This window comes from Pristis pectinata, chromosome 8 (genome assembly GCF_009764475.1).
Source record: "Pristis pectinata isolate sPriPec2 chromosome 8, sPriPec2.1.pri, whole genome shotgun sequence".
Taxonomy (NCBI): Eukaryota; Metazoa; Chordata; class Chondrichthyes; order Rhinopristiformes; family Pristidae; genus Pristis; species Pristis pectinata.
Genome location: NC_067412.1, coordinates 55572279 through 55599889, shown reverse-complemented (window position 1 = coordinate 55599889; position 27611 = coordinate 55572279). Strand labels below are relative to the sequence as shown.

Below are 27611 nucleotides of genomic sequence, written 5' to 3'. Positions count from 1 at the left end.
GAGTGAGGCCGGAGCTAAACAGGGACTTCTGACCTCAGCCTGGTGGCATTAGATGTTGTGGCCCTTCTCACCACCCCTGAGGTAGGATCAGAGAGGATAGCCCAGGATGCACATGCCTGATTGCCATTCTATGTATCATGCTGCAAAGGTCAACCCTTGTTCCCAGAGGGATTGGTATCCTATGAGCACACACTGTTTAACCTCGAGTAGACTGTGATCACTTTTGTACCATAACATTGTTCAAAGGGGTGCACATCTTGGGTCAGTTTGTGCTGTTTGATGTGGCATTGTGCTTCTTGTAGGCCTGTATATTTAAGGCTAATTAATATTTTTTGCTCTTTGTCAGTCTTGCTGCAGAAGAAAGTGGAGGATGTCTCAAAGCAATTTGAAGTGCGGCGGAAGGAGCAGGAACGAAACTACAGAATTACATTTGACTAGACACTGATATTTCACTGGCTGCAAACACCTGTACCTTTTATCAGCTTTTTTTAAATAAAGAATATCATTAGCACATCAGGAATGGATCTCTGTATGAAGATTTGATGTAGGGCATGATTTTCAATTAGTAGGAATGTAAAGCGTGTGTTGACTAGTTCCAGGAGGGAATGTGCCTGAACTGAGGCATGGAAAAGATTGGAGGAAGGGGGTGAGGAAATTTTCTGTTAAGGAGGGTTAATGCAAGAGCAATGGAGAGGGTCAATGGAAGATTTTGTAATTTTACTCTATAATATCCATGTCATTTATATAAATCCAAAAGGTATCTCTGACCCTTGGGAAACATCTCTGTCTACCATTCTCTAGTCTGGGAAAACAATCATTTACCATGATTCACTATTTTGTCCTTTGGCTGATGTTAGCTAACCTTTTCCTTGAGCATCGAGTTTGTTAATCAGCCTTTAATGTGGCTATCAAACACTTTCTCAAAACCCATGTTAGACAACATCTATTGCCTTTTGCACCTTCTCTGTTCTTCCCCACAAAATTCAATTGGGTTGTTCAGACGTAGTTTACCTTCTACAAATTTGTGTTGGCTTTCCTTAACAAACCTTTCTGAGGGCCTGTTATTTTATTTTTCCTGCTAATCGTTTCTAAAGCAACTACCACTGATGTTAAACTAACCAATCTGCAGTTTCTTGGAATGTTCTTACACTTAATCAAGGTGGCATGCTTGTTATTCTTCTTGTTCCTCCCCCATCTATAGGGGAGGTCATGGCAAACCTTTTGACTTCCCTTGTCTGTTTTTGAATGGTCCCAATGGTGACCATTCAAAAACAGAACTGGTCCCAATGCCCCACGAATCTGAAGCCTTCTCTCCTGCAGTGTTCTCAATCTACACTTTGATCACCTTCTTTCCTACTGATTAAAGCAGAGGAGGCCATTCAGCCCTTTGGGTCTATACCAGCTCCCAAAATCAGTCCCATTCCCCTTCTTATTTCAACAAATCCTGCAATTTATTTCCTTCCATAACCATAAACTCCACTTTGATTTGCCACTTAACTACAGTTAGGTTAATTAGCTACTGTAAATTATCACTATTAGCACAACTTTGGGATGTGGGAGGAAAACCGCACCCAGCAGAAATTCCCATAGTCACAGGGAGAATCTGATGTTAGTATTGAACCAAGGTTCCTACAGACATGCGACAGAGTTACTGACTATTGTCCTATTTCTACTTGAGGTCCTACTTGTTTAACTTCCTCGTCAACTCCTGAAAAATTATCCCTAGGACCTCAGTCGATGATGTAAACTATGCTTGTGTGTTTCTAATCTTTTAAAATTTATAAAGAATTTTTAACAGAAAACAACATGCTAGTTTGAAAACAAAGCTACTCGGGTAGTTCAACTATTAAGTAAGATATGGTGTATAAAGTTAACTTAAGAATTATCTTTCATTTTAATCTGCCATTTACTGGGTCATTGTGTCCTGTATCCCTGCTGCTCACTTCCACCACCTCTCCTTTAGAATGTCAACCTGCAGTGAGTGTTCCCATGCAACTAGAGGAAATGCAACACCTATCTGTTCATCTTTTGCCTTCCCACCATCCAAGGACCCAAACCATCATTCCAGGTGAAGCAGTGATTCACTTGCATTTCTTCCAATATACAGCACTGCATCCAGAGTTCACAATGTGGTCTCTACATCGGAGAAGCCAAATGCAGACTGGGTAATTACCTTGTGGACCACCTGCGTTCAGTCCACAGTGGTGATCCTGAGCTTCCTATTCGATGCCACTTCAATTCCCAATCCCTCTCTCACTCTGACCTGTCTGTCTGCAGCCTCCTCCACTACCACTATGAGGACCAATGTAAACAAGAGGAAAAACATCTTCCTCTGGGCACTTTGTGCAACCTTTTGGAATGAACATTGAATTCTTCAAATTCAGGTAAACTGCTCTCACATCATTTCCCATTATCATGCTGATGTCCCTTTCTCACCCCATTTCTAATAAAATGCCTCACTAATGGTCAATACTCATGGTCCTTGTCACCTGTTCTGTCTGAACCAATCTCCATCTCATCTTTTAGTCCCAGATCTCACCCCTCTCCCCCTGCTGTGTAAACTGAACCACCCCCCACCCCCGGCCACTCTCCCCCAGATCTGAGGAAGGCTCCCTGACCCCAAACATTGACTGGTTTCTCTCTCCATAGATGCTGTTCGTCTGGCTGAGTTCTTCCAGCATTTTCTGGTTTTGTTGCTGTGACTGTTGACTTCAGTGCTCAGAAATTGTTTTCCATATTAATGAACACTAATGTATTTGCAGAACATTGTTTGATTTTCATCAATGTTTTATTAGAGGCAGTAACTCATTTATTGTAACTGATTAACAGTTCCATTCACCCAGGAAGGAAAGCCATGCTATACATCAACAATAAATGCCCTAAGCATGTGTCCTGCCCCTCTAGGCATGCATCCTACACCTCAACACCTGGTTAATTGAGTGCATGTTGCTCAGTCCAACTTGCTTTGCTGCTGATCTTGAAATAAAACACCAGGCACCGTCCCTCAAAAGCTCCTTCAAATAATCTGAATAGTTACTTGCATAATTACCCAATTGTGGAGCACCTTAACCGCATAGACCGATCACTTCAAGTGGGAAACTCACTAACTTCTCAAGGGTACCTAGCACTAGAGAATAAAAGCAAGCCAATGACAACACTGGTTGCATCCCCAAGATTACTCGAACCAGTGCCTTCACTCCAGGGCCAATCTACACATTGGCCAGGGATTTAAATATGCCCTTTTCCTTGTGGTTGCTCCAGTCTTTGAGGTTTATCAGGGCCCGTCTTACTTGGTCATACATTTAGACTTTCCGTTGCCTAGAGACCCAGAGGGTCGATGTGAGGAATAGGTCAGTTCCTCCGTGCAACGAGCCTTCACAGAGGGGAAATTGATCAGTTTGTATGGGCGTGACTTACGTTCTTTGACTGACAGGTGCCTTCATCCTTCCAACATGAAGGATCCAAACAGCTCACTCCTAACCCTGAACAGGACACAATATGTATTGTGGGCAGGCTTGTCTTCAATCAAATGCGTTTCAATTAGATTCATCTTTGTATTTGGAAAGAGTAGTGGAAGAAGACTAAATAGGAACCTTTGAAAGACTATTGGAAATGAAGTTTGTCGGGCTACAGAAAGAGAATGAGACCGAACAAAGAACTGGGACTCATTGGTGAGCACTTCCTGAGTTGATTTAAGTGGTGGCAAATGAATGTTTCTTTCTATTGCTGTCCTACAGCAGTGAGTGTTCTAGGACCCAGAACCCCCCACCACCCCCAGTGTGTGTTTACCAGATTGGGAGTCAGATGATTCAACTGAATATTAAATCAATGGTCTGTACCTTATGAAAATAGTGACTCTTGTGTATACTGTTGCCCTGTCATTGATTAATGAGACTGGACGCCATCACACAGCATAGTTGCATGCAAGATTCATTCCCCTGCAGCAGAAGTAAAGCCATCCCTTAGGGACACAACTGATCTGCTCCATTCCTTTGCTGTGGACTTGAGCTGAATGTTGGAACTGGGTTCCTGTGTTTGCTCCTTCTGTACTCTGTCTCCCATTTCCTTTATTTATCTCTCTGCCCTTTCTCCTTGACCCCCGTCTCACTTCTTGTCCTCCCTTGCACTTCCAATGTTGCTTATGCTTTTACATGGAGTAATGGCTTTTTATGAAACTATCCTTCAAACTTTCAGGCTTTAATCTCCTGTTACACTGGGAATCTTGGAGAATGGTTTCATTGATACCTGAGAGCTGTGTGCTTGATCAAGAAGTGATGGGTTGCTCAGTGGATGTCTTGGTGGTCTTGGCCCATTCCTAGAGTGGGGCATCCTGGTGAAGACTGGAGCATATTTAGGGTGGGAGGGGCAATCCTTGGGTGGGCTAGGGAAGTACTCAAGTTGGCTAAGATGGTCATCCCTTAATTAGGCTGGATGGGAGTGGGTTGGAGCACTCCTTGGATAGATTAGGGTACTTCTTTTGTAGATGGCAGTATTCCTTGGGCTGCATTCTTAAAATGAGATTGGGTATTCCCTGGGTAGATTGGGGCTTTCAGAAGATGAACTGGAGTAACCTTGGGTAGACTGAGCATGTTTGGATTAGGAGGCCACATTCCTAGGGCACTTCCTAATTGGGCTGATGGAGTGATCCTGTGGATTGCTTGGGAAAACCTTTGGGTCGACTGAAACATTCCTAGGGTGGGCTGCACCATCGTTTGAGTGGACTGGGGTAAGCTCAGGGTGGGCTGTACCATTCCTTGGTGGAGGGGATATTTCTTGGGAAGAGAGGGACAATCATTGGGTGTCTTGGAGCATTGGTTTGATAGTCTGGGCTTTCACTCAAAGGGCTGGGCACACATACGTTGGATTCACGATTACTTACGACATTTTGCTGGGCTGGGTTTGGGGGCTTGACTGATGGATCTGTGCATTTCTGAGCAGGACAAATAGCCTCTGGGGACATTGCACCTGGGCCAACCTATGTCTGAATGATTGGTGCTTATCCACGCAAGCACATGCTTTGATGAACCAGCTGGCTGGTTAGTGCATCTCTCTGCACATCATTGCCAGTGGTTCTGTAGTGCAGTGGTTGAGGTACTGGACTAGCAGCCAAAGCACTAATCCAGAGACGCAAATTCAAATCCCACCATGTCAACTGGGGAATTTAAATTCAACTAATTCAATAAATCTGGAATTTAAACAAAAAAAAGCTCATTTTGGTCTTTTAAAAAATCCAACTTGGTCACTAACTTCCTTTGGGAAGGAAATCTGTTCTCTTTACCTAGCCTGGCCTCTTGCGTGACTCCAGACTCATCCATATGATTGTCCCATAACTGCCTCCTCACTACAGGGGCAAATTACAATAGACAATGAATGAAGAAAGAATCTGTTCACTTCATCCTCTGCCTTGATGGGTTGGCACCTGTCTGCGTGAGTAATCCACCAGGGTTGGTGAGTCCTTGTGTAAGTGAGATCAGGCCAGTGGTTATCTGGGCATTGGGTAGGCATGTAGGCTGATAGGTTGGTGCACCTCTAGATGTCCCAGGCATTGGAGGTTGGATCAGAAGGCCTGGTCCTGTTGAGTGTCTGGGCAGGTCACTCTATGAAAAACATGATGCTCCTCTGGACAAGTTCCTGTCTGGATCAGTCAGTGCTGGTCTGAGATGGTTGGCACCATGCATCTCTTCATTGGTACTTGTGTGTGTCAGCAGACACCTGGATGGATGGACCAGTCAGGGTGTCTGGTTAGGCATCAGGATGAGTCGATGCTTGTTGGCAATGGAGGGGCCATGTTTGTCTGGGTGGGCCGCCACCGTCTCAGTGGGTTAGCTTTTGTCCGTGCTGGTAACCACTGTCTGGGTCAATGTCTGTCTGAGTGGGTCAGTGTCCGTCTGAGAGGGTTACACTGTTTCGATGGATCAATATCTGTCTGGGCAGGCTGCTGCTGATCTTCCTGGGTTGCTTTTGCTTAAGCAGGTTACTCCATCTCTGGTTGGCTCAGCAAATATCTGGACAGGTTGACACTCATTTAGGCAGTTTAGTGGGTGTCTGGACATGTTCCTACTTGTCTGGCCAGTTTGATGAGTGTCTGGTCATGTTAGTGTTTGTCTGGATGTATTAGTACTTGTCAGGGTGGTTACTTGATGCACAAAACAAGATGGGTAACATTCTAAAGGAGCAAGTGGTCATAGAGTCCTAGACAGATACTGTCTGGAAACTGGCCCTTCAACCTACAGACTCCGCACTGACCATTAACCACCCATTGACTCCAAACCTACATTAATCCCATTTTATTTAATTCTCCCCACATTCCCAACAACTCCCCCAAATTCTAGTCCTCACCTACACAGTGGGGTCAATTTACAGCAATCAATCAACCTACCAACCTGCACGTCTCTGGGATGTGGGAGGAAACTGCAGCACCCAGATGAAACCCACATGGTCACAGGGAGAATGTGCAAACTCCACACAGACAGCGCCAGAAGTCAGGATTGAACCTGGGTCTGTGGCGCTGTGAGGCAGTGGTTCTACTAGCTGCATTTTGTTTGCCTGAATGGAACCAAGTTAAGATGGTTGGCAATGTTCAGAGGCCACAACTCTTCTGTCTTCTGTTGCCCCGGATCACGTATGTTATCAGATGATGAGAACAGTGTCTCTCCAGGAAGCTCCAACCACAACACTGCAACCACTTCACTCTTTTTAACTGGGTTTGTAGATCTGTCACCCTACAGAACCCTTCCCCATTACATCTATCCCCCACCCCTCATTGATAGCCCTCTAACCAGCAAACATTCCCCAGTGGATAACAGCAATCAACTTTCACTATAGTTATGCGTGTACAGACAGGGTCTTTTTGTGTTCCAAATCCCTCCTACCCACACATACTCCCTGCTCACTCTCCCTGACACTTCACCGTAACCATGCTGTGCAGATGTAGGGAGCTCAGTCATTCCATGATAGTTTGTAACTGGACGCAGCAGTCTCTGAAAGCTGTTTATAGGTAGTGGTCTGTACCGGTTTGAAATTATAAGCATGCAGTTGAAGAGCGGAGGCCAGCAAGTCATGGTTTCAATGTCAGGGGAAGTGGAGCAGCTGGGAGTAGAACTGTACAAAACATTCCAGTTCAGGTTGAGGCTTTCACCCAATGTCTTTTTTTACATGTGTACAAAGTCCTGGTCACATTAACAGTGGCAGTTGGTTTAACATGACCATGAGACCTGCCTGTCCCTCTCTCGAGCTGAGGTCCCCCTCTCTCGGTCAGTGCACATAGTACAGCCAATAGATTATGTTGAAAAAGCCAAAGGTTATGGGGAACACAACTCTTGACCATTTGTCGATTGCACTAACATCTGTCAGCTTTGGCATCTTTAACTTGAGTTTAGATGATCGGCGGTGCAGACGGGTCTTGGTGAGGTCACGGTCTGTGTTCCGCTCCCTAGCAGTAAGCCCTAAGCCGTCCCTGGATCCGACCCTTCGGAACTGAATTCCAGAACTATCAAAGGACATGACCGAATTGCGGGAATCACTCACGCTGCTGGCAACCTCTGACGGCAAGACTTCATCGTTGAGTTCCAAGGTGCTGAGGAGGATGTTTCCATGCACATCAATCTACATTAAGAGAGAGAACTGTTAGTTCTATTCATGTTCTGTACAAATCAGGATTTGGTCTAGTTCCAGTGGCTCTCACTTACTGAGTGTATAACCAGCTCTGCATGGGTTATCTGAGAGAAGAAACATCAGCAATCAACTCACGCAACAACTTATTAAAATATAACATTCAATGCCATGATTTATATAATGAAGAAGCTAGGTAAGTACTTAAGAAAGGAATGATAGACTTTGTTGATGGCTTTAGATAAAGAACTGTGATAAGAATATTGAACCCTTATACGATGAGATGGGCTCTTGACCTCACAATCTACCCTGTTGTGACCTTGCACCTTATTGTCTACCTGCAATGCATTTTGAGGATTAGAGTTTGCGCTAACCTTGATTAAAATGCGATGAGGAAATGTGTTTTTTTTCAGGAAAAAGTACCTGTTTTATTCCTGGTTTGATGTGATGTCAAACTGAAGAAATGACTCCTAAGTTAAACTGGCTAAATTGTTTAGAAATAAATGCGTTTGTAGTGCTGCATGGAATGTGAAGGATCCTTCAACACATGTTTCAGGCTGGACTTTATTCCCCCTGTGAGTCACTAACAATTATACAGTACCCATTTTTCTTTATCTAAAGCCATCAACAAAGTCTATCATTCCTTTCTTAAGTACCTACCTAGCTTCTTCATTAATGCATTTATGTTAACACCTCTGTTCAAGTTGCCTTGATTTATCTTTGTGACAAAGAGCTCTATGTTTCAACTACTCTCAAGCTCCTGTATTGCTGATTTATTGATGACTGTTTTGTATTTATGGATCCCTGTTTACGGTGTCTTCACAAGGGAGAATATTTTCTTGACACTTCCCTGATCCAAACCTTTTCAGAATCTGAAGAACTTCCATTGAACAATTCCCCAATCTCTTTTCTGGGGAAGAACCAACCTTGTCTATCTTTCCACATTGTTTTATTCTCCCAGTTCCCATTGTAAATAGTTTTTGCACCCTCGCCAGTGCTCCGACTTTTCTGTAGCATGGACACCATAATGAAAGACCCCACCCACGTGGGTCATTCTCTCTTCTCTCCTCTCCCATCAAGCAGAAGATACAGGAGCCTGAGGGCACGTACCACCAGGCTCAAGGACAGCTTCTACCCCACTGTGATAAGACTATTGAACGGTTCCCTTATACAATGCGATGGACTATGACCTCACAATCTACCTTTTTGTGACCTTGCACCTTATTGTCTACCTGCAATGCACTTCCTCTGTAGCTGTGACACTTTGTACTGTTATTGTTTTTACCTGTACTACCTCAGTGCACTCTCTACTAACTCAATGTAACTGCACTGTAATGAATTGATCTGTATGAATGGTATTTAAGATAAGTTTTTCACTGTACCTTGGTACAAGTGCAATAATAAACCAATACCAATACCAGAACTATTCCATTGTAGTCCTGTGTTGTCTTACCAAACTAAGCTTTTATATAGCTCAAATATATAGCTCTCCTTTTTAGGTTGATTCTTCTAGATACAGTATGAAACCCAGTGCAATGTTTCAGCAATTTGTGTACATGAACCCAGATCCCTTTCCTTCAACACCCCCGTTTAAGATTCCGCCCCCCCCACCCCATCCCACCCATATAACTCCCCCTGCCTTATCCAATACACCAAAATGTATTTTAAATCAATCTTCATCAGTATAAGTTATGGAAAGTAAATAAAATCTGGAATCTGAAACATAAAACAGAAAATGCTGGAAGAACTCAGCCAGTCGAGCAGCATCTGTGGAGAGAGACACAAGAGGCTACAGATGCTGGAATCTGGAGCAACAAACAATCTGCTGGAGGAACTTAGCAGGTTGAGCAGCATCTGTGAGAGGGAAGGAATTGTTGATGTTTCAGGTTGAAACCCTGATGCTGGGTTTTTACCCAAAAGATCAACGATTCCTTTAACCTCAGTTCCTCTGTGGAAAGAGAACCCAGTTTGGCGTCAGGGTGCCCTTCCTCAGAACTGGGGGAGAGTGGAGGGGGTTCAGTTTTCAAAGCAGAGTTAGGGGGAGGAGTGAGGTGTGAGATAAAAGACCGGATGGAGATTCAGACAGATCAGGTGATAAGGAGCATGGATACTGACCATTAGTGAGACAGTTTCTAGAAACTGGGTGAGAAAGGGATGTCAGCATGATAATAGGAAATAATGAGGGAACAGTTTACCCACAATTACACCCACAATTTGGTGCCAAACCCTACTTTTGTAAATTGTAAATAACAGTGAACCTTGCACTGGTTGTGCAAAACACACAGCTCACCTTCCACACAACCTTTAACTTAAAACCCCTCTTTTTCTTATTGCTTTGCAGGCAGTTTGCTTTCCATTTTATTATTTCTCTCCTGATTCCATATGTTCTGGTCTTGGTCATGAGCCTACAATCAAAGGCCTCTGGAAAACTGAAGTATTTTCTTCCATTGCATTGACCTTATTCACTCTTCCTTTTAATCCTTCAAAGAATCCAGCGAGGTGGCCCTGCTTTTCTTTTAAATCCACTTTATGATGTTTTTGGTTTCTAGATATTTTTGAGTAGATTTCACTATTTTTTGATACCATTAATGTTAAATTAAGTGTGATAAAGTTCACTGGATATGCTCTATTTCATATATAAAAATCACATCAGCTGCCCACCAGACCTATGGCTATAAAGAAATTGTCTCTTTTTTAATAATGCTTTTAAGTGTATACAATATACCTTCCTGAAATTATTTTATTATGTGCAGGTGCAATCTGTCTATACCAAGGATATTATACGCCTCAACATTCATTACCTTCCCATTTTAATTGTAATGGTCTTCATAAACTTTTCATCTCATCTAATGTTATGACCTACTGGCCAAACACTGAGACAAACTGATGATCAATATATCTGCCACTACTTAAAACTGGAAAGATACAAAAAAGATTTACGAGGATGTTACCAGGACTGGAGGGTTTGAGTTATATGGAGAGGCTGGATAAACTGGGACTTTTTTCACTGGGGCGTAGGAGACTTGAGAGGTTCCTTAAAGAGATTTATAAAATCATGAGAGGCACAGACAAGGTGAATAGCCACAGGAGACTTTTTCCCTGGGTAGGGGAGTCCAAAACTAGAGGGCATAGGTTTAAAATGAAAGGGGAGAGATTTAAAAGGGACCCGAAAGGAAACTTCTTCCACACAGAGGGATGGTGGTTATATGGAATGAGCTGCCGGAACAATTGGTAGAGGTGGGTACAATTACAACATTTAAAAGACATTTAGACAGGTACGTGGATAGGAAAGGTTTAGAGGGATATAGGCCAAAAGCAGGAAAATGGGACTAGCTCAGTTAGGAAACTTGGTCGGCCTGGATGAGCTGGGCCAAAGGGCCTATTTCTGTGCTGTGACTCTACTTGTGTGTTTATTGTATTTATCTCACAATGACTCTATCTGTATACTGGTTAGTTTTTATTTTTATGGCTTTAGGAACTTTTATATACCTCGATAACTTAATTAGAACCCTAGGATCACAGAAACTTTACAACACAGAAGGTGACTCAGCACATTCTGTCCATTTTTTTTTATTCATTCAAGGGATGTGAGCTTCGCAGGCTGATTGCCCATCCAGTGTTGCCCTTGAGAAGGTGGTGGTGAGCTGCCTTTTGAACCACTGCAGTCCTTGAGGTGTGGGTGTACTCACAATCCTCTTAGGGAGGGAGTTCCAGGATTTTGACCCAGCGACAGTGAAGGAACGGCGATACATTTCCAAGTTAGGATGGTGTGAGGCTTGGAGGGCAACTCCCAGGTGGTGGTGTCTCGTGCCTTTGCTGCCCTTGTGCTTCTAGCTGGCGGAGGTGGTGAATTTGGAAGGCGATGTCTAAGGAGCCTTGGTGAGTTGCTGCAGTGCTTCCTGTAAATGGTTCAAACTTCTGCTACTGTGCTCCAGTGGTGGTGGGTGAATGGTTGTGGATGGGGTGCCTATCAAGTGGGCTGCTATGTCCTGTATAGTGTCGAACTTCTTGAGAGTTGTTGAAGCTGCACTCATCCAGGCAAGTGGAGAGTACTCCACCACACTCCTGACTTGAGCCTTGTAGACGGTGGACAGGCAGTTGGGAGACGAGTTACTCACCACAGGTTTCCTACCCTCCTACCTGCTCTTGTATCTACATTGTGTATATGGCTCCTCCAGTTCAATTTCTGGTCAAAGTAACCTCCAGAATGCAAGTCAGAAAAAGACCATAAGATATAGGAGCAGAATTAGGCCATTTGGCCCATCAAGTCTGCTCCACCATTAAATCATGGCTGATTTTTTTTTCAACCACATCCTCCTGCCTTCTCCCTGTAACCCCGTACCAATCAAGAACTAAATCTCCGCCTTAAATGCACCCAATAACTTGGCCTCCACAGCCCTCCATGGCAATGAATTCCACATATTCACCACCATCCAGCTGAAGAAATTCCTCCTCATCTCAGTTTTAAAGGGACGTCCCTTTATCCTGAGGCTGTGCCCTCAGAATAAAGGGACGTCCCTTTATCCTGAGGCTGTGCCCTCAGATCCTAGACACTCCTACTAATGGAACCATCCTCTCCACGTCCACTCTATCCAGGCCTTTCAGTATCCAGTAGGTTTCAATGAGATCCCCCCTGATCCTTCTGAACTCCATTGAGTCCAGGCCCAGAGACATCAAATGCTCCTCATACGTCAAGCCTTTCATTCCTGAGATCATTTTTGTGAATTTCCTCTGGACCCTCTCCAGGGCCAGCACATCTTTCCTTCAATTACAGGGCCCAAATTGCTCACCTTACTCCAAATGTGGTCTGACCAATGCCTCATAAAGCCTCAGTAGTACATCATTGCTTTTATGTTCTAGTCCTCTCAAAATGAATACTAACATTGCATTTTTCTTCTTTACTATCAACTCAATCTGCAAGTTAACCTTAAGGGAATCCTGAACTAGGACTCCCAAGTCCCTTTGCATTTCCAATTTCTAAATTCTCTCCCCATTTAGAAAATACACTGCTCCTTTATTCTTCCTACCAAAGTGGAGGACTGTCCAGCTAATCCCAGAATTGGCAGCATCTGGAGGCAAGTCTGCCTGCTATTTGCATTCAGAAGCTGGCCCTGAATTGGCCCAAAATGTAATAACACGACACCCACAGTCAGCACAATCTGCACTGTTTGCTGTCAACACTCTGCAATCAGATGCTGCCCACAGTTTGTACTCTCTGCAATTGGATTGCCAGCAATCTGTAAAATCTACAATCAGGGGCTGTCCATAATCAGCACAATCTGCGGTAAGATTTTGCCCACAGGGGCAGCACTGTAGCGTAGTGGTTAGCGCAACACTATTACAGCGCCAGCGATCGGAGTTTGATTCCCGTCACTGTCTGTAAGGAGTTTGTATGTTCTCCCGTGTCTGCATGGGTTTCCTCCGAGTGGTCCGGTTTCCTTCCACATTGCAAAGACGTACAGGTAGGTTAATTTGGGTTTAAAATGGGCGACGTGGACTCGTTGGGCCGGAAGGGCCTGTTACCACACTGTAAATAAAATTTAATTTAATTAAAAAAGTTGGCAAACAGGACACAGTAGTCAGCGTAATGTGCAGTTCTGTAGGCACTCATAATCTACATCAGCAGCTGCCCACAAATGGCAAAATCTGCACCAAAGGGCTGCTCACAATCTGCAGAATGTGCAGTCAGAAACCAGCAAATTCTCCCACTTTAAGTAATCCCCACACAACCCCCCACACCCACCCCCAACCATGCTTCTTCTTTTCTTCCCTTTCCTTGCCCATCTCTTTTTGCTACCCCCCTCACCTTTGACCCATCCCCCGGTGGATCTGCTCTCCCCTCCTCCCCTGCACCTGCCTATCACTATCTCTTACCTGCATCTACCTACCACCACCTTGTGCCCACCCCGCCTCCCCTCTTTTTTGTCCATCTATCACTGCTCTGCTTTACCCTCCTATATATTGGGCTTCCCCTTTTCCTATCTTCAGTCCTGAAGAAGGGTCCTGACCCGAAACGTTGACCGCCTGCTTTTCTCCACGTTTTTCATCTAGGTTCCAGCATCTGCAGTCCTTTGTTTCTCTAGCCACTGTCTAGTCTCAGAAGCTGCCCACACTCGGCACAATCTGCTATCAGATACTGCCACCAACAGTCACCATAATCTGTAATCAATATTGGCACCATCTACAATTGGGGCTGCCTATAATTAGCAAAATCAGCCATTATGTATTATCCATAATCACCAATTCTGCAATAAAGTACTGCCCATAAACCGTAAATCTGCGTTCAGGTTCTCCCCTGAATTGGCAGAATCTGTAATCAGATGTTGTCCATAATCTGCACAATCTGACATCAGGAGCTGCCCACACCATCACTAAATTACAGGGATGCCCATAATTAGCACACTCTGCAATCAGCTGACAGCCATCAGGCCAATCTGCAGTCAAGAGCAGCCCACAATCAACGCAAGTTGCAAGCAGATAGCACCCAGAGTCTGCAGCCTGGTGCTGTCCACAGTCAGCTGTCAGAAGCTGTCAACAATCAGCACAATCTGAAATCAGGCATCACCCACTATCAGTGCAATCTGAAATCAGATGCTGCCCACAATCAGCATAATTTGAAATCAGGTATCACCCAATATTAGTGCGATCTGAAGGAGATTCACCTGGCTAATTCCTGGAATGAGAGGGTTATCCTAACAAGAGAGGCTGGACAGATTGTGTTTGCATTCTCTGGAGCTTAGAAGAGTGAGGTGTGATCTTATTCAAACATATAAGATTCTAAGGGTGTAGATGTTGAGATATTCTCATGAGTGGGACAAGCAAGCAGACAATTACAGGATAAGGAGCTGGTCATTTAAGACCGAGGTGTGTAGAAATTTCTTCTCTCAGAGGGTGGTGAACCTCTGGAATTCTCTGCCCCTGTGGATGGTGGAGGCCGGATCATTAGAAATATTTAAAGTGGAGTTAGATAAATATTTGAAAGATCGAGGAATTGAAGGTTATGGGGAACTGGCACATAAGGAGGCGTTGAGGTCAGCATGGATCAGCCATGATCATATTGAATGGTGGGGCAGGTTTGAAGAAGTGAGTGGCCTTCTCCTGCTCCTATTTTCTTGTGTTCTTGTGTGAATCAAAGTAGGGAACCAGTGTAAGATTAATTGCTGAGGAAACATTAGGATCTATTTTTAAGGATGTGTCAACATGGCAATCAATCATGGTACAACTGAACACAAGAAAATAACAGCAACCCCATTGCAATAAAGGTCAAAATGCCATTTGCCTTCTTAACTCCTTGTTGCACCTGCCTGCTAACTATTTGTGATTCGTGGATGAAAATGGTGAGATCCCTCTGAACTTCACTCATTTGTAGTCTCTCTCCGTTTAGATAATTAAGTGGGTAAGAAAGTAAGAGATGGACTATAATGAAGTTACTTACTGGTAGAGAGAATGGAAAAGCAGATTTATTTCAATGGGTGGCATGATGGTGCAGCAGTTGGTGACTTCTCAGCCCCAGGGACATGGCCTCTGTCTGTGTGGAGTTTACATGTTCTTCCTGTGATTGTGTGAGTTTTCCCTGGATGCCCTGGTTTCCTCCCATGTCCCAAAGATGCACTGATAGGTTAAGTGGCAAATGCAAATTGTTCCTCAGTGTAGGTGAGTGGTGTTGTATAAAATTTTCAGGTGTGATTGGGGAGGGGGAGGTGGTGCTTCCAAAAACAGAAGAGATGCTGGACTGCTGACTGGGGAGAGCATTACACCAGTACTCAGGGAGGATATCCTGCAGGGATCGGCAAGTGAAGCTATATGGGTAGAACTTAAATATGAAAAGGGTGATCACTTTTGTGGGATTGTACTACAGGCATTCAAACACTCAGCAGGTTTTGGAAGAAAAATTACTACATAAGTAGCAGTAGGATGTAAAAGCAGTAGGGTTATAGTAGGGGGTGATTTTAACTTTCTCAATATTGACTGGGATTGCCTTTGTGAAAGGGGCCTGGAGGGATTGGAATTTGTTAAATGCATCCAGGAAGGATTTTTAAAACAGTCCTACTAGGGAGGGAGCTGTACTTGACCTTATTTTAGAGAATGAGGATGGTGGAAGTGTCTGTGGAGGAACCCTTTGTGAACAGTGACCATAATTCAGTCGACTTTAAGGTATTCATAGAAAAGGATATATTGGACCTAGAATTAAGGTTTTAAATTTGGGGAAGGCCGACTTCAATAGTATAAGACAGGACCTGGCAAAAGTAGATTGGGAGCAGCTGCTGGAGGGAAAAGCAAAATCCAATACTGCAAAATAGTGAGAGTTCAGAGTCAGCATGTCTCTGTACGGGTAAGGGGCAAAGGTGGTGAGATCAGGGAATGTTGGTTAACAAAGGAATTTGAGGGTTTCATCAGGAAAAAGAAAGAAGCATATGTCAGGTATGGGAAGTTATTATCAGGAGAGTGCTTTGAGTTTTATAGAGGATATGGGAGAGATTTAAGATAGCAGTTAGGAGGACAAAAAAGGGACATGAAAAGGCCCTGGCCAACAGAATTAAAGAGAATTCTGAAACCTTTTATAACCGTATTTGAAGCAAGAGGGTAGCTAGGGGTAGAGTAGAACCCCTCAGGGACCAAAAGGGAAGTCTTTGTAATGGAGACAGGAGATGCGTGTGGTATTCTGAATGAATACTTTGCCTCTGTATTCAACTGTGAGAAGGATGGGGAGGATGCAGATTTACAGGAGGTGTACGCTGATATTCTGGAAGATGAATATATCAGGAAAGAGGAAGTGTTAGAGATATTGATGCACATTCAAGTGGACAAATCCCCAGGACTTGATGATATCTATCCCAGGGGGTTATGTGAAGTGAGGGAGGAGATTGCTGGAGCCTTGACTGAGATTTTTGCATCATCTTTAGCCACGGGTGAGGTACTGAAATCCTGATGGGTAGCTCATGTTCCCATATTCAAGAAGGGCAGTATGGATAAGCCAGAAAACTACAGGCCGTTGAGTCTTATATCAATAGTAAGAAAACCATTGAAAAATGTTCTTAAGGATAGGATTTACGATCACTTGGAAAGGCAGGGACTGACGAGGGGGAGTCAGTAAGTATGGTTTTGTGCATGGGAAATCCTGACTCACACATCTGAGTTTTTTTGAGGAGGTAACTAAGAAAACTGATGAAGGCAGAGCAGTAAACATGGCGTACATGGACTTTAGCAAGGCTTTTGTCAAAGTTCTGAGCAGTAAGATGGTCCAGAAATTTAGGCCGTGTGGGATTCAAAGTGTTGTGGCAAACTATATCCAAAATTTGCCTGGTGATAGGAGGGAGAGGCTAATGGTGGAGGGCTGTTTTTCTGACTGGAGATCTGTAGTCAGTGGTGTACTGCAGGGGTCAGTGCTGGGACTATTGTTGTTTCTCACACACACACACGCACACACTTTGTGTGCCTTCCTGCCCCCCTCTGACTTCTCAGCCTCAGGGACATGGCCCCTGTGTGGAGTTTGCATGTTCTTCCTGTGCATGTGTCAGTTTTCCCTGGATGCTCTGGTTTCCTCCCATGTCCCAAAGATGTATGGGGGGGGGGGGGGGTAATGGTTCTCTCTCTGCGTGTGAGAATATCTATAGTCTGATAAGTAAGCTGATGCATATAAATTGATGGAGCTGTAGACAGTGAAGAAGGTTGTGAAAGGATACAGTGGGACATAGATCAGTTGGAAACTTGGCCAGAGCAGTGGTAGATGGAATTTAATCCAGACAAGCGTGAGGTAATGTATTTTGGATCGTCTAATACTGGCTGGACATATACAGTAAACAGCAGGGGCCTTAGAAGCATTGATTACAGAGGGACCTTGGGGTGCAAGTTTAAAGCTTCCTGAAAGTGGCAACACAGGTGGATAGGGTAACGAAGAAGGCACTTAGCTTGCTTGCCTTCCAAGGCAGCGGCATTGAGTATAAGGATTGTTACCATGTTGCAGCTGTACAAAAGGTTGGTCAGCCTGCACTTAGAGTATTGTGTACAGTTCTGGTCACCACACTACCGAAAGGCTGTGGTAGTGCTAGAAAGAGATCCACTGGGATGTTGCCTGGAATGGAGGGCTTTAGTTACAAGGAGAAACTGGATAGGCTGGATTGTTCTCACTGGAGTGCAGGAGGCTGAGGGATGATCTTATAGAGGAAAGAGTTATTGCAGCTGTTATGCAGTGAGTCTCTGTTTATAGATTTGGTTGCCATAACTAAGGAAACATACGGTTGGTTTAGAAACTGTGCAACCCACGTTCACTTCATGGATTTCTGGAATGAGGCGCTTGTTACATGAGCAGAGATTGGATTGGATGTATCTTTAGACTCTAGAGTCTAATGGCATGAGAGATAATCTCACTGAATAATAGAATGACTTGATAGACAAGATGCTGAAAAGCTGCTTCTCTGGCAGAGGGAGCCTAGAACAGATGGACATACCAACTGGGTACAGGAGGAGACCAATTGGCTCCTTGAACCTGCTTGTTCATTTAATAAAATCATGACTGATTTTATTGCAACGTCAACTCCAGAATCCTGGCTGTGCACAGTAACCTTTCAACTCCCCGCTTATCAAGAACCTATCACCCCCACACTGACAATATTCAGAAGGTATTGTTTCCACCATCCATTGAGGAAGAGACTTCCGAAGACTCATGACAGTCTGAGAGAAATAAAATCACTTCATCTTTGTCTTAAAGGTCTTAACACCTATTATTTTTAAACAGCGACTTTTGTTTCCAGATTATCCCATAAGAGGGAACATCCTCTCCACGTCAACCCTGTCAAGACCTTTGGGATTTTATATGTTTCAGTCAAAGTCCCCTCTGACTCTTCCATACTCCAGTGGATACAAACCTAGCTGTTCGATCTTCCCTCATAAGACAAGCTGCTTATTCCTGGTATTACTGTGGTAAACCTTTTCTGAATTGCTTCCATGTTAACTTTCTTCCTTAAATATGGAGAACAATTCCTTAACACAGTACTCCAGATTTGATCTCACCAAATGCCATTTATAAGTAAAGCATAACCTCACTTCTTTTTTACTTAAATCTCCTAGCAATACCATTCTGCTACAGTTCCTAATTATTTGCTGTATCTGAATGCTAACATTTCCACGTATTCGGACACCCAGATACCTCTGCATCTCGGAGCTCTGCAATCCCTCATCACTTAGATAATATGGTTCTTTTTTTTGTACCATGAGGGCATATTTTTAGGATAAGGAGCAGCCAATTATGACTGAAATGAGGAGAAATGGTTTGGAATTCCCTGTCTGTGGATTCTGAGTTATTGCATATTCCAGTCTGAGATCATTAAACTTTGGGCCCTAGGGAAGGAAGGGAAACTGGACAAGGATCGGCTAAAGGGGTGGCTTCAAGGGGATGCTTAACCGATGCCAGCTTCTATTTTCCAGATTCTGACCTCGTCAAGACAATGACGCACTCACCCCAGTGTTCGCGAGCCGGCCCCTCTCTGCGTTGTTCTTGCTGACTTTTCCCATTGGTTTCCTTTGCTGCGTCGGCGCCTTGCCGAAGAAGATGTAGTTGACGAAGGCATACTCCAATAAGGCCAGAAAGACGAACACAAAGCAGCCCATCAGGTAAATGTCAATGGCCTTGACATATGGGATCTTGGGGAGCGTTTCTCGGAGGTGGGTGTTGATTGTGGTCATGGTCAGGACGGTTGTAACTCCTGGAATGCAAACATTGAGGGCACTACAATTAGCTCCTTGGGCATGGAGGGAAAATGCATCAAACAACTTGCATTTATTTCACACATATCTGCATCTCAGCATCTCAGCACATTCCAAAGTGTTGGCAGCAATTTCTTTTGAAGAACAATCACAGTTTTAATTGAGATCAGCTGGATTTCCAGTGCTGACCTTCATTCAAATGCTGGAGCCAGATAAATTTGGACATCAGTTGGAGCAGGGTGGGGCTTGGTGCTGATGCCCACTAGCCCCACAGCAACAACCTGAGATGCAAAGCAAAACAGTGCAGATGCTGCAAGTCCAAAATAAAATCCGAGAATGCAGGAAATACTCAGCAAGCAAGCCAGCTTCTTTGGAGAAAGAGTCGATGACCTCTCTTCAGAACTGAGAAATCAAATAGTTGCTGAGATGAGGGTTGGGAGAGACCAAAGAGAATGTCTGTGGCAAGTTGGAAACCAGGGGAAACTTAATAATGATGTTGTTTGAGAGAAGGTAGTGAAAGTTTGTTAATCATATCTTATGTCTAGAGGAGGTGTAATTAGAAGTTGAATGAGAACAGAGAAGAGAGAAAAAGGAAGCAAATGAATACTGGAACCATGGTTTACAAACTGAGGGAAAAAAACAGTAGCTGCTGCAAGTCTGAAATAAAATCCGATGATCCCAGAAAAATGCAGTAACATGAAGTTTTGTCACGTATTTAAAGTAGAAGAACAAGACTTCACAGGAGCAATATCAAGCAAATTTTAAACAGAGTGCAATATTAGGGCAGGGTAAAAACTTAGGCAAAGTGGAAGGTTCTTCTGGTGCTTTAAAGGAGGAAACAGAGGTAAAGAGATGGAAGACAGAAGGACTTTGGAGCTTGGCAGTTGAAGTCACAGCGGCCAATACTGAATTAAGTGTCATACAGCGTGGAAACTAGCCCTTTGGCCCATCGAGCCCGTGCCGCCCCTAACCACCCATTAATCCTGTTTTTTATTCCATATTCTCATCAACTCCATGTGAATTCTGCCACTCACCCACACACCAGGAGACAATTTATAGCAGCCAATTAACCCACCAACCCACGTTTTTGGGATGTGAAAGGAAACTGGAGCACCTGGGGGAAGCTCGTGTGGTCACAGGGAGAACGTGCAAAATCTATGCAGACAGCATTGTAAGTTAAGGCTGACAGTCCACATTATGGGATGCGTCCAGGCCATGGAGAGTGGACATGGTGGGATGTATCCAGACTGCAAACCATGGGCATTATGGGATATGTCCAGATTGTGGACAATGGGTATTATGGGATGTGTCTAATGGTGTGGAGAACGGACATTATGGGATGTGTCCAGGAAGTGGCTTCCAACTCCAGTGAGCCTGCTTGTCATGAGGTGTGTAGAATGGTAATTGGATCATTCTGCTTCAGGGTACTTACCCAGGGCTACTCGTGCAGCAGAGGCATCGTAATTAATCCAAAAGGAGACCCAGGAGAGGATGGTGATGAGGATTGATGGCATGTAAGTCTGCAGAATGAAGTATCCAATGTTTCTCTTGATGCGAAAACTGAGTGACAAGCGAGGATACGAACCTGTCGGGGAAAGCACAAGGTAAGCACCGTCACTGTGTACATGGGAACAATTAGCATCAGATCTGGTCCTGTTAGACTCCAGCACATTTACTACTGTGGCTTAGATACATATTAAATCTCCCACAGCAGGCACAGCATGGGTTAGACACAGAGTTAAGCTCCCCCTACACTGTCCCATGACACGTTCCCAGGGCAGGGACAGCAGTGGGTAGATTGCTTGATTGAAAGAGAAAGACAGACAAACACAGACAGGCAATAAACAGATAGACACACACACACACACACACACACACACACACACACACACACAAAGATTTGTGACTGAGTGCCACAAGACTGTTGGGGGAGGCAGAAGATACTGGAAGATCATAGGGGTGAGGTTCCATTTCTGGTATTGTGCTTTTTCCCATCTGAACACAAGGAAACACCTGCCCCACCTCAATTACCTGTGCTAGGTTAGTGGAGGTACATGGGCGTTAAGCACACTCAATGTCTGCCCCTTGGACTTTGGTAAGACCTAGGCAATTTTCCTCTGAACATGGGTCGATGCCTCCTAAAACTGAAGATCCACCCTGAAAACTGTACTGATATCAGAGTTGGAATTACCATGTATGTCCTTTCTCTTCCCACTTCTCAGCCACTGGTGAGGGAATGATTGTTTAGGATGGTTGGTGAGGTGACAATCAATTGAGCTGCTTTGGTGTTTAGCTCCTTGCACGTGGCATCTGCACTCATCCAGGCAAGTGGAGATTAGGTCCTGCAGATGGTGGAAAGGCTTTGGGGTGTCAGGAGGTGAGGGTGCACGACACACACAGACTCTGACCTGCTCTTGTAGCCACAATAGACACATGGCTACTCCAGATGAGTTAATGGTAACCCTAGAAGGTGCATGGTTCAACGAGAGGAAGGCCATTGAAGGTCAAGGATAGGTGGGTTAGATTTTTGCACCACAACTGGTTCTTGCTACATCAGCTCAATGAATCTAGGTCTTGCCACATGAAGAAATGTGCTGCTTCATTTGTTGAGGAGCTGTGAACCTCGTGCAATCATCAATGAACATCCACACTCTAGTGGAAGGAAAGTTGCTGATAAAGCAGTTGAAGGTGGTTGGGCTTTGTTATGTTTGTTCTTCATCACGAGACAAACTTGGCGTGGGTTTAACATCTGAACATTTATTTAAAACAACAACAACAGACTGCACAGACTGCAAAAGACAGGCTGCTCGCTTTTCCTGCTCTTTCCAGCCACTTCCTGTTCCCCTATGTGACCCCTTGCATTGCCTGCTGGGAACCGTAGTTCTTTATTATAACTATATAACAACACATAATAACACAGGCTTAGGACACTGCCCTAGGGTCATTGACCTCCTACAAGGATACAGACCTAATGTGGACAATTGGGATTAGTGTAGATGGGCAAAAAGGTCAGCACAGACATAGTGGACCGAAGGGCCAATTTCTGTGCTGTACAACCCTATGACTCCATGACAATCAAAACCATCTTCCTTTGTGTGAGGTATGAAGTGTTTTCCTTAATGACCAATCAGTTGATGGATGTCAAGGGCTGCCATTCTCAACTCTGCAATTCAGCTCTTTGATCCTTGTTTAGACTAAGAGTGTGATGATGTCTGGAGCCAAGTAGTCCTGGCGAAACCCAAAATGGGCATCGGTGATCATGTTATTGGTATGTGTCATCTGATAACACTGTTGACAACACCTTCCATTGCTTTTCTGATGATTGAGAGCAGGGTGGTAATTGGTGAGATTGTACAAGCTCCTTTCTGTGAACCTTAATACCTAGCCAGTTTCGACATTGTTGGGTAGATGCTTGACTAAAGGTACAGCTGGTTCTGAAGTGTTTCTTCAGTGCAACAGGTGGAACATTGTCTGGTCGCATAGATTTGGCTATAGCCAATGCTCTCTGTTTTCCTTGATATCACTGGAGGAAGAAGCTGAGATAGATGATCCACTCAGCACTTCTGGCTGAAGTTAGTTGCAAATACCCAACCTTACCTTTGGAACTCATCTGTTGCACCCAACTATTACTGAGGATCAGAATGTTCTTCCAGCCTCCCTCTCATTAGATATTTAATTGTCCACCATTACCCATGACTGGCACAGCTCCAGAGACCTGGGTTCGATCCTGACCTCGGGTGCTGTCTGTGTGGAGTTTGCACGTTCTCCCTGTGACCATGTGGGTTTTCCCAGGCGCTCCTTTCCCCCCCACATCAGAGGTTTGTAGTCGGGGGAGGTATGAGAATGTGAGGAGAATAAAATGGGATTAATGAAGGATTAGTGTAAATGGATGTTTGATGGTCAGTGCAGACTCGGTGTGCTGAAGGGCCTGTTTCTGTGCTGTATCTCCCTACGACTCTATTGATGTGGTGTACAGAAACATCCCTTCCATCAGAGTGTGGATGTTCACTGTTGATTGCACAAGGCTCACAACTCCTCCACAAATGACGTGGCTACAGAACCTGGTTGGTTGGTTGGTTGGTTGGTTGTGGGATCATGTAGCTCTTCCTTATTGCCTACTGCAGGTGTTACGGAGCATAAATTGTCATCTCAGTTTAAGCAATCCTGGTACTGATGTTGGGGTGGTCTTCCACATGGTTCAATGAATCAGGGTAGACCCCCTGGCTGGATGTTGATGAGAGGAGAGAAGCACGTGCCAGGCCATGATTTTACAGATTGAAATGAAGTCCAGTGATGTTGATACTGTTGGGCCTCCAGGACAATGAAGTTATGAAGGACGTGGCAGATGCCTGTCTCGAGAGAGTACCACAGCTCAGCCCCCCAGTGTCTGCAGGATTGCTTGACTGTCAGTGCCGAGCTGAGCTGCTCAGCCCTGTGGAGCAGCAGCTGAAACATGGAAGACTGAGAATGAAGTCCCACAAATTTCACGGACACTTGGCATTGACCATGAGAATTTTTTTCCTCGTAACTTCAAACAAATTGTACATTCAGGGAATGATGGCCCCTGAGATTCATGCAAAGCTCCAAGTACTTAAGGGGAGCCAGAAATGCCACATCAGCACATGCTGTTACCACTCGAGCCTTGCAGTTACTCACAGACTCACTCTGATTGACTTGGTCTCTGCTCCAAGTGAATGAGACAAAGTCGAGTTTATTCTCATATGCACAAGTACGTGTATGCACAGGTGCAATGAAAAACTTACTTGCAGCAGCATCATAGGCACATAGCATCATATAAGCAGCATTCACAAGAAAGACATAAATTAAACATAAATTATACACAATTCTTACAAGAAAGAACACAATCACAACAAAAAAAGGTCCATTTTAGTGCAAGTGATCATAGTGTTGCTGAACTGCAGTGATTAGGGTTTTGTTGGTTTCCCCTTTCCCTGTTGCCTAGATGGACTTGGGCAGAGATCAGCCACAACTGCCTGGAGCTCGGAATTACAAGGTGGCAGTACGATTGGCATCTTCGGGCAGAACATTCTTATCGTCTAATGTGACATCACCCAAAACCCAACAACTCAGCTCACCTGTTGCAAAAGCCACTTCCTTCGACACCAGTCGTAGCTCCACGATAGTGAACTGAGGCAGTTCCAGGTTATCCACCCCAGTTACTGCTGCATCCCCTCCCTTCCAGTAGAACACAATGTCATCTGTCGTGTAGCCATCTACAGAGGGAGAAAGAAAGGAGTAAGTGAAATCTATTCCTCATCTGTGACAGGTCCATTCCCCTCAGTTCAATATCACTGGATTCTGATCAACATCAATCACACAATTAGACAATAACAATACTTAAAGATATTTAGACAGGTACATGGATAAGAAAAGTTGAGAGGGATATGGGTCAAATGCAAGCAAATGGGACTAACTTAGATGGGCATCTTGGTCGGCAGAAACGAGTTGGGCCAAATGGCCTGTGTCCATGCTGTATAACTCTAGAATCACATCAGTGAAGATGAAGTGTCAGAAATGATGATGAACATACAAATCGTGAGTAGAAGTAGGTTGCTCTGTTTTTCAAACCTGATCAGTGATTTAATAACCTCTATTCTGCATTTCCATCTACCCCGGTAACCTTTCACCCCTTTATCAAGAATTGATCTATCTCTGCCTTAACAATATTCATAGACTCTGCTTCAACTGCCCTGTGAGGAAGAGAGTTCCAAATATTTTATCTGAGAGATAAAAATTGCTCTTTCTTTATCTTAAATGGGTGACCCCTTTTTTTTGAAACAGTGACCCCTAGTTCTAGATTCTCCCATCAGAGGAAATGTCCTCTCCACATTCACCTTGTCAAGACCCCTCAGGATCTTACGTTTCAATCGACCCCCAACATTCTTCTAAATTCCAGTGGATACAGGTCTGTCCAATCTTCTCCCATAGGGCAACTCACCCATTCCAGGTATAACAAAGCAGAGGGAGGCCATGTGCCCATTGGTCCTTGCCAGCTCCCATGGGAGCAACCCTATTGGTCCTATTTTCCCTTCCTTCTTTCCTTGCAATTATTCTCTCTCGCACATGCCTGTCAACTCCTGATTGAAGCTTTTTTCCTTTAAACAACAGCCAATTAATCCATCAGAACCTCTCTGGAATGTGGGAGGAAATTGGATCACCTGGTGAAAACCCAATCTATGATGGAGAGAACATGCAAACTCACAGAGACAGCACCCGAGGTCAGAATTGAACCTGTCTCCTTGCAGCTGTGAGGCAGCAACATTAACTGTTGCACCACCTTGCTGCCCAACCTAGTAAAACGTTTCTCAGCTGCTTCCAATGCATTAACATCCTTCCATAAATAAGGAGAATAATACTGTCCACTGTACTCCAGATGGGGTCTCACCAATTCCCTATAAAATTGAAGCTGAATTCCAGCAAAGTTTACTTTTAAAGGTCTCTGAATTTTCAAATCAAGCAAGGTTAGAACAGGTACTTGGACAATACTGGGATTCCAGAGCTTCCATTCACAAGGCTCAGATTGGCAGAAAGAACCTACATCACATATAGACCACATAGAGAACGAGCACATGGATCAACTGCTGAAATTGATGAATCAATGAAGCATTTGTTGCCAGACCCAGATCAGGATGTGAAGACAGGCTGACGAAGTGGCAGACCTGGGGCATCCCTAATGATCATCAGGGCTCTGAATTGAGCTCCTGGACACCCAGTGTTGTTGATGCCTAATGTTTCTTGTGTTGAGGACCCCTTCCTGCTCCTGAACACCCTTGAGAGCACTGGCCTGGTTCTGTTCATGGGATTTCCCACTGATTTAGCTCTGATCCATAAAGTGAACCTGCAGACTAAAGACATCTGGACCCAACTGAATCACAGAGAGATACAGCAAGGAAACAGACCATTTGGCCCACCGAGTCCACACTGACCATCAACTACCTATTTACATTAATCCTTCACTAATCTCATATTCCCATCAACTGTACCCAGATTCTACCACTCACCAAGGGGCAATTTACAGCGGCCAATTCAACTACTAACCTGCACATCTTTGGGATTTGGGAGGAAACCATCTTACCCAGAGGAAACTCACACAGTCACAAGGATAACCTGAAAACTCCTTACAGACAGTGCCTGAGATCAGGTCTCTGCTCCAGTTGGTGGCAGGGCTTCGTTTAATATAACTGGGTCAATAAGTGGGCTAAGGCAAAGCTGTTATGAAAACCTTTAGCCAATCATGTTCCCTAAGTCACCTTCTGTCAGAAGCATCAAGCTTTCTCAGTATCACTAATAGTTTCTGCCAGGATTTGGCCTGTTAGTAAAATATTATTGTTGGCTGATTATTATTCCTTTGGAAACTGGTTCCTATAAAGTGAGCATTTAATATTTAATATGCTTGGATACTCATTCAAAAATATCAAAATCAACTTAATAAAATTAAAAGATATAACTTCTTTCCAACATGAGCCCAACGCTGAGAAAGTAATGATCAGTCAATGTATTTAAACCCATTTTGATTTGGCAGACATTTCTAATCTAACTAATGTGAATAGATTTACAGAGAAATAACTCTTTTGCGTTCAACAGGGATTAGAGTAATTAAAGTGGCTGCCCATTGTAATATCAACTACGTTTCTCAAACTTTTGATTAAGTTGACTAACAGGCTGAATCTTGGCAGAAACTATTGGAAGTTCCATGGCATTTACCCAGTGATGCCAAATTAAACCAAATCTATCTGCCTGCACACGAACCATTCCCTGCCTGTTCATGTGCCTGTCTAAATACCTCTTAAATGACACTGTCATGTCTGCTTCCACCACTACCCCTGGCAGCACGTTCCAGGCACCTATCACTCTCTGTGTAAAAAAAAAACTTACTTTGCAAATCTCCTTTAAACTTTCTGCCTCTCATCTTAAAGCTATTTCAATTAGTATTTGACATTTCTTCTCTGGGAAAAAGAATCTATCTACCCTATCTATGCCTTTCATAATTTTATAAACTCCAAGCATCTTCAGAGTTACAAATCAGCCCACCTATATTTTCATCCAAATAATTTATATGTATCACACGCAACAGAGGTCTCAGCATTAATCCTTGTGGAATACCATTGGTCACATTCCTTCAGTCAGAATAACGCCCCATCACCACTACCCTTTATCCTCTATGGTCAAGTCAATTTTGAATCCATTCTACTAAGTCTCCATGGATCCCATGTGCCTTAAACTTCTGGATCAGCCTACTATAAGGGACCTTGTCGAAAGCTTTACTGAAGTCCATA

General features: G+C 44.0%; 2 protein-coding genes across 4 annotated transcripts in view; one reads left to right on the top strand and one right to left on the bottom strand.

Moving 5' to 3' along the window:
- nup62l (nucleoporin 62 like) overlaps positions 1–511 on the top strand; it is a 38651-nt gene extending 38140 nt beyond the window's left edge. For all 3 annotated transcript variants that reach the window (XM_052021734.1, XM_052021733.1, XM_052021735.1), the window contains exon 13: positions 347–511. In XM_052021734.1, the coding sequence (XP_051877694.1) occupies positions 347–438 (92 nt within the window). In that variant the 3' untranslated portion in view covers positions 439–511. The remainder of the gene's footprint in view (positions 1–346) is intronic.
- Positions 512–5130: 4619 nt separating this feature from the next.
- Positions 5131–27611, bottom strand: part of LOC127573182 (gamma-aminobutyric acid receptor subunit beta-4-like) — a 92052-nt gene continuing 69571 nt past the window's right edge. Inside the window, exons 6-9 of the mRNA XM_052021167.1 lie at positions 24411–24548; positions 20747–20899; positions 19069–19313; positions 5131–7605 (exon numbers count right to left, since the gene is read on the bottom strand). Coding sequence (XP_051877127.1) covers positions 7255–7605; positions 19069–19313; positions 20747–20899; positions 24411–24548 — 887 coding nt within the window. The 3' untranslated portion in view covers positions 5131–7254. The remainder of the gene's footprint in view (positions 7606–19068; positions 19314–20746; positions 20900–24410; positions 24549–27611) is intronic.